This window comes from Cynoglossus semilaevis, chromosome 10 (genome assembly GCF_000523025.1).
Source record: "Cynoglossus semilaevis isolate Cse_v1.0 chromosome 10, Cse_v1.0, whole genome shotgun sequence".
In the NCBI taxonomy this organism is placed as follows: domain Eukaryota; kingdom Metazoa; phylum Chordata; class Actinopteri; order Pleuronectiformes; family Cynoglossidae; genus Cynoglossus; species Cynoglossus semilaevis.
The window spans coordinates 18,994,663-19,002,619 of NC_024316.1; the positions used below are offsets into that span (position 1 = coordinate 18,994,663).

At 42.3% G+C, this 7,957-nt stretch overlaps 1 protein-coding gene across 1 annotated transcript in view; it reads right to left on the reverse strand.

Annotated features, from left to right (window-relative positions):
• The window catches only part of LOC103385411 (voltage-dependent L-type calcium channel subunit beta-3), a 14,243-nt gene extending 7,509 nt beyond the window's left edge, over positions 1 to 6,734 (reverse strand). Inside the window, exons 1-3 of the mRNA XM_008319286.3 lie at positions 5,721 to 6,734; positions 4,226 to 4,318; positions 918 to 933 (exon numbers count right to left, since the gene is read on the reverse strand). Coding sequence (XP_008317508.1) covers positions 918 to 933; positions 4,226 to 4,318; positions 5,721 to 5,801 — 190 coding nt within the window. The 5' untranslated portion in view covers positions 5,802 to 6,734. The remainder of the gene's footprint in view (positions 1 to 917; positions 934 to 4,225; positions 4,319 to 5,720) is intronic.
• Between the last annotated feature and the right edge of the window lie 1,223 nt (positions 6,735 to 7,957).

Sequence of the window (7,957 nt, forward strand, 5' to 3'; positions counted from 1 at the left end):
TGTCCTGCTCCTACAGAGAAGAGGGGAGGGAAACGTAGGGGGGTGAGGGGGGGGAGGAATGACCCTGAAGATGAAAGACAAAGGGCAGGAGAAGGAGGAAACAGAACGGACTTTCACACCTGTCGTACATGAAGGATGATGCTACACACACACACACACACACACACACGTTCTCCGACTGTTGTCTGTGCTGCAGGTTCACGGTCCTCGTTCTCCTGCAGATCCTGACAGTGAGAGTTTCACTGCTGCTAAATTTAACTCGGCTCCTTCCTGTTCTGTGATTATTCCTGGCCTCGGTTAGTTACCGGTGAGGACGAGGTGATCCAACGGTGACGCCGTAATTTAGACTTCACTCATTGGTTCACACTGATATTCACACTCATTCACACCAGTCGTCTATAAACTGAATCCCAAACTGCATGTTTTTGGACAGTGAGATGAAAGTGAAGAACAGTCACCGACCGCCTGGTCTCAAACCACTGATGGGTTTATTGTAGGGCAACAGAACAAACCACTGTCCCACTGCGAGTTTTTCAAAATATGAAGAAATGAAGAAAAACCAAAGTCGTGAGTTGTGACTGAGCAGGAATAAAAAGGGAAAAAAGAAAAAAGAAACAACAGGAAAACGTCAGTTCTGACGAACGACGCTGGACATTTGTGGTTTTTCTGCAGTTCAACGTCCACTGCTTTTATCCCCCAGAATCTAAACAGCAGCTGGAAAACCTTTCAAAATAAAAGTCCTAACCAAACTAGAGGTTATGTTCCAGGTGTGTTGAGGTGTCGTCTTCTCTACGTCCCTGATCACTCAGACATAAAAGTGTCCAAAATTATTCAATAGTCGTTCAGGAAATGATATGAAAAGTGTCAAAAAATTGTAAAAAAAAAGAAAAGAAAATCCATGTGCTGCTGGGATTTCTAATTGTCACAGCTGTTCTGTCAGAGTGTGAACAAAAACCTTCAAAACAACGACATTTGTTACAGGAAACAGACGGAGACTTTGGAAAGACGTTGGTCCGTCTGTTAAACACAGACAGAGTCCTGGCTGAAGAATGACTGACACAGACTGACACAGACTGACAATTTCACCATCCATCCTCTTATTGTTGCTCCATTGTTACACAAACCTAAAATCCCATCATCATCATCATCATCATCTTCAACCTCTGGTCAGCGGCCCCGGCTTGTGCCAGAGCAGCCTGGCTGAGGTCAGGACAGTCAGTGAGTCTACGACTGACAGTCTGACTGACACAACAGTCGGATGGATTGATCAGGACTGATGATATTGTTGAGGACAACAACTGGACTGAAGTTTATCGGATTCGTCGTAACTCATGGTGAATCAATTCGTAAAGAAATCACCAAAGCATTGTGGGAAAATCCTCCACACCTCAACATGAGAACATTCTGGCCCAAATTTGTCCTCAATTTGAAACGTTAAAATTTAAACATCAATTAGAACAGATAAAAAATATGCGATTAATCCTGACTTGACTTCAGTCGATGAACTGTCATTGAATATTGAAGTTGATTGACAGCCCTGGTTAAAACCCTGTTAATTGATGCCGCTCTGCTCTATCTTATTCCTCTGGCTTTTAAATTGAAAGGAAAGAAAGAAAAAAAAATCTGCACAACAGCAGAATATATTATTCAGGAGAATCAAACACATTTTCCTTAGAGGAAAAAAACCTGCACGCTCCAGTGATTTCCAAATCCTTTCGCCACATATCCAATTTCAAAAAGTGTTCGATTAACAGTGCAGTCATAATTCAATGTCAGCAAGTTACCCATGCAGCATGCTCTCTCCCTCTCTCCCCCCTTTTCTCTCTCCTCCTCTCACATAATTCAATAAATTGCTCACTGATAGTGTGGCTACTGCAAAATTACAGAGGGCTTATATTACACACGACAAACGGATCAATCACCAGACTTAGGGAGGTGTGAAGACGTCACACTGGATGATGACTGCACTGAGAAGAGGGAGAAAGGGTGAGGGCAGAGGAGAGATGTGGGAGAGAAGGAAGGGAGACAAAGAAAAGCTGCAGCACAGCAGCTGAGAAATGATGGAGCAGAGCGGGAGGAAATTCTCCTGGAGTGGAGAGAAGCAGTCGGTGCTCGGCGACATTTCTACTCACACAGTTAATGTGTCGCTGCTGCTGCTGCTGCTGCTGCTGCTGCTGCTGCTGCTGCACCAGTCCTTCCCTCTCTGTGTCCTACATGCTGAGGAATCCAATCAAACAGAGCCGTCTTCCGTCCCCCAACCAGGGACGACCTGCACTGGAGCAGCGGGCAGCGCTGGGAGGCAACACCTTCTCCTCGTCTGCCTCACTCCATCACATCACACCACACGCACGGACGACGACCACCAACGCAGCTTTTGCGTCATTCCGTGTCCAGTCAACTTTCTAAATTTATTTGCCACATCCTTCCCTCGGTTTCCCCCCCGACATATCCCCCCCCCAGGCAGAGAGGCAAAGCGCTGCAGAACAGAGAGCCTCACGTCCGACTGTACACAAACATCCCATAGACCTACGGTGGCGGCAGCAGCAGCACAGTGCTTTTTGTATCCTGCTGCAGAAATGAGTCATAGTCCAGTGCTCCTGCACAGACACCCCACCCCATCACAGACGAGGAGCGAGCTGCTCTCTCTGTGTGTTAGATTTACTCATCCTGCATCAGAACGCGCTCCTATTTCAGCTGCTCTGAGGGCACGGAGACGCCGGTGATTAAAATCAGACCCAAAAAAGGTGTTGGTGTGAACGGTCAAGCCACCAATCACGTCGCCCCCGGGGCCCCTGCGAGGACCGTGAATATTTCAGGTCATAAATATTTTTCATGGACTGTGGAGTTTGTCATTGTCGTGTCCTCAGAGTCCAGGAACTGATGTCTACTCACCTGTGTCTCCTGGTTCTACTGATCCAGTCCACGTAGACCCAAACTGAACCACAGTTTTTTATCATTACATTTTTAAAGTACTTTTCACTGTGAAAGACTGATCTATAGATTAATTTCACATGTGCTCATGAACAGATCAGAAAATGTTGTATAAAGTAATAATCACAAGGCTATATATAAATATATTTACATATATTGTGAATGCAGGTGAATTTGAATTTATAAATGGTATGAACGGTTTTAATGGGAAAAGTGATGAACAACTAATTTCCATTATTTTTATTCAATTTCTTCTCATATAAAACATGTATAACGTGTATTTATCAGTATTTTTTCCCCATGAACTACTAGAATCAAGTAACTCATTGTGTGTTTGTTTCATGTGTATTTATACTGTTTCATCAAATATTATTCTATTCTACGTGACTGATCTGGACAGATTTGACTCTGTTCTAATCCATTAGTCTGGTTTTTTGGTGATTTATTTTCTGGGTTTTATTTATTTTCTCTCTCAGTGACAGTGAAGTAGAAAACACTGGTCTGGTAAAAGAAAAACATTTGTCAACTGTATTGAAGAACTCAGTGAATCCTCATCCCAGTTCCCCCTACAGTCCACTAGAGAGAGCCCAAGTACCACCAGTGATATGCGTACCCTAGTTTGAGAACCACTGCTGTAGATTTATCTATTCTATTCTTTCAATACTTTACTCCCAACAACAGCAGTATTACTCAATACTCAGAGTACAATCTTATCTGACGGTCTTTATGATTTCATACTAACAATAAAACTGAATCTTATTTGTTTTCCTAAGAAACCAAGGTAAATGATTGACATGTCTTTATTATAGCCTATAATTTACCATCAGTTTCAGAATAAAGGAACTACATCTGGTGTAATTATTCTTTTTTTTTTCCTCAGACAGACTCTGTTAAATAACACCTCGTTCTTCTGCATGACCTAAAAACATTAATTACAAAACGGAGTCTTCTGGGATTTTCTTACCCTCGCGTCTCAACGTTTTGCTGCCCTCTCGTGTGCACAACAACAACTGCAACTGATCCGAGAGCAGCTCTCTGACCAGTGGGTGAGTGAGCAGAGACCTCACAGTTAAAGTGGTGTCACCAGAATAACAGTCAGAACCAGAGGTATTTTGTTGAGCTCCAAAGAGTTTTTGTTGGTGTTTGGGGGTCAACAACAACAGAAACAGAACCGTATCTCAACGCTTGACTTTATGTCGGAGGACGCCGTCTCCAAACATGTTTGTATAAGCAACAGCAGTGGGTTAAAAAAAAGGCAGAATAAACACAACATAAACAACGGAGAGAGCAGTACCTGGCGTTTGATGAAACTGGACGTTGTGTCCGATGACGTGCTGCCATCTGAGCGTTTGAAGCGGCTTTTCCGTTTAGGCAACTTCCTGGGCAGCTGTGACGACAGAGGGGCAGATATTAGAAGGAGGGTAAGATGTCAGGGGGCAACAAGTGTCTAGAGCAGGTTGATCATCACGTACACTGTGAGAATGACAGTGATGTAGACAGAACAGAGTTGTTCTGCCTTTACACCCTGACAATACACACAACCAAATACACACAACAACACAAACAGGAAGATAACAGGTCGGTGGACGTATGTTAGTGAGGTCGGTCGACAGCCTGTTTGGTTGGTAAAAAAGTACATGTTTGCTTTAAGTCTATAAGGATAGGTAGACAAGTAGCTGTTAAGGTTGGTAGGTTAGTAGGTAGGTTAGTAGGTAGGTTAGAGAATCAGGAATCAGTTCACCAAAAGGTAGGTAGGTAGAGGTGCTGTTAGTCTACAGGTTTAAAGTTTGTAGGAAAAAAGGTCGCAGTAATGAGGTAAGAAATGAGGTAGTTAACAGGTAGGTGAACATGTAACTTGTTGAATCTCTAAAACAAAGTAGATGGTAGTTAAAGAAAGTAGAAAGGTCAATAGGTTACGTTGCTGCTTGATAAATAAAATCAGTAAAATATGGTTTGTTGCTTCATCAAACTGGTCAAATCATTCAAATCTTTCCAGACTTCTGTTTTTCTATCGTTGCACCTGTTGGTCATCATAACCACAGGAAGTCTTTTACTTTTTCCGCACCGTGGTCTCGGACCTTTACAACTGGGACCACCATTATATGTCACATATAAACAACAACAACAACAACAACAACAACAACAACAACAACAGTGACGTGAAGCCAACGCCATCAAAACCCTGACAATTAACAATTAACCTGCTAATGGGTGAAGAAACTGGTGTACCAGAGAGAACACCCACAGACAGACGGGACAATCAGTTTAACGTTTCAAATGGTATGATTGTTAGGCAAGAACACTAACCACGCCACCACTGTATGGCCCCTGCACTGTCAATCAATCAGCTGAAAAAAAGGGCCATTTATGGGTTTTTAAATCCTTGATTTTACTTAATGAAACAACAACAACAGTAATAATACTCCTACTAATATTAATTATTATTATGATCTTTGATTGGATGAACACACACTACAGTCTAAAGGCCTGATCTCCAGTAACAAAACACATCCTGAGCCCTCTGCTCCCGTGTGCCTCCTTAAACGCACCACTTCATTAACGCTTGAACGGCTTTCTCCCGCTACAGTAAATCAATCTGCAATTTCAGTGAAGAACGAATGGCCAAAAAAAAAAAAAAAATTAAGAATAAAATCATATCGACACACACACACAAAATGCGACGTCTGAATGTCATCAATATCAACACACCGACTGGCAGCGTTCGATTTCTCCGTCTGCCTCCCGCGGTGATGGATGCTAGAATAACGGAGCCAAGTGTGGACATTTACCTGGAAATAGTGCGACTGAGAACCGGCTTCCATGGCAGACAGGGGCTCTACGGGCGACTTGGACATTTTGACTTGCACCATCTATCGAGACCGCGGCAGAGAGGGACGCACACGGACATGGGTTTACGCCGGAGCAAACGAGGGGCAGCGAACACATCTACATTCAGTCAGGGAGAAACGAGAAGAAGGCGCGGGCGACAGCCAAAACACACAGAATCCGCGTTCAAAAATCCACCTCCGCGGAAATGAGACACCATAGTTCCGTGTAAATGAGCAACAGAAAAAGAAAAAAAAATCACGTCTTAGGTCTGAGACGTCAACCGAACAGGGGGGAAAAAAACACGGGAGCCGAAATAGAGCGTTAGCCAGGACTGAAACGTCATCACTCGAGCAACCGCACAGGTCTGTACTAAGTCTGTGTGTACCGGGGGTGTCAGTGTGGCTTTAACCACAAATCTCAATACATGTATTTACTTCATATAACCCAGCCGTTAGCTACACTGGAACGGCATGTATCTCTTACCAGAATGTGTATTTTCTGACTTAAATGGAGAATTTATAGATTAAAATGTCAAATGATATTGTTTTATGATCTTTATACTGTTTATAATCTTAATATGTTCGGTAGGGGAGCTGCAGTGCCAGCCACAGATGATTTCAGGGCACCGCTGCAGCTATAGCCACATCTGGCCACCAGGGGTGGACATTGATTACATCTTAAGGTGTTACACTAAAACAGCCCCCCACTCCTCCCCAGGGCCAGTGCCAGCGGTGCTCTATGTTTACCTACGTTTCACGATTTAGGTCCAGGTTGAATTAAATGAAAAGTTTAATGATATATAAAAACACAGAAGAGATCTGAGATCTACACATTCAGGCCAGTTAGTGGAACTCAGAGTTCGAAAAGTTAACAAAGTGAAGCGAACTTTTTAGTGTCACGGACTGCTACCGCAACTGAAGCTAGCTGCTAACGTGAACATTTTTATATCCAGGCTAAAAATGTTTATTTTTTCTTTCATGGTTAGAATTGCGATTATAAAACGTTTCTCCGTTTTATTAAAAAAAGTTATTATTATTATTTTTTTGTAAATTATTTTTCTTTTCTTTTTTTCTCTTTCCATTGCGTTTAATATGAAGCCCGTCGAGTAACCAAAAAAAGGCGCCTTGTTTGCCTTAACTACTGTACTATCTAATAACGCTGACAAAAATAAACATATATATAATATTTTCTAAGTCAGACATAGTAAGGCTATCTTCAAGAAGCAACCTACAAAACAAGTCAAGGTTTCCCGGGACTTAAAATGTTTATCGGAACTTCTGTTCTCAGGACGAATGTCAAAACGTAAAGATGGCGGCCTACGGTAACTGAATGTAAACAAAGTAAGTGCTTGTATTTACGTATTGCAGCATAAGAGTTCGCGATTATAACTTTTTTCAACATATCGATGTTCCTCAACAGGAAGTTCCTCCATCTTTCAACATTTGGAAACACAATTTGTTTTGTTGTTTCTTTCTTTTCAACATATCGATGTTCCTCAACAGTTGTTATCGTTGTTCCACAACTTAAACACATAACCTCCTTCATTATAGGCGTGTTTTTTTTTATTTTCAATTTTAATTACTAGGATTCTCTCTAATCCACAACTTAAACACACAGACAATATCTAATTAGATAAACGCCATTCTTGTCTACGTTTTTGTTTAGCTTTATCACGTTATTACACATCACTAGCAGCTACTTGAGATCTTAAATGTGTAATTATTTTGTATAAAAGGCAGTTAAATCCAGGTTTACTGTTTTCCCCCCCCTGAATATGTCGATGTTGGAACAAATTAATTGGACGAATTTTAATTTCGTCGTTTATTTCTTTATCCCCCCTCAACTCTAAATTGATATTTAGGCTAGTAGGAACCCTAATTTCTCTCCGGAAGTTGGTGTCGCTCTGCTGTTAACAGGTTTGAAACAAAGATGCGAGTGGACGGTAGAATCAGAATTTTCTTCCACATAATGGACTGGATATCCCTGCACCTCTGCGGTGTATGAACAGCTGATCGCGCTACAGGATTCACCACAGTGGGGAGTGCCGAGTTACTGAAAGTGTGTGTGTGTGTGTGTGTGTGTGTGTGTGTATCACAGAGAGAGCGCAACCGCGCGCCAGGGCCGAGGACAGCGGAGTCAAATTAGAAAAATAACGTACCGCCGCACACCGGAACTGCGTGTAAATAGTGTCAAAATA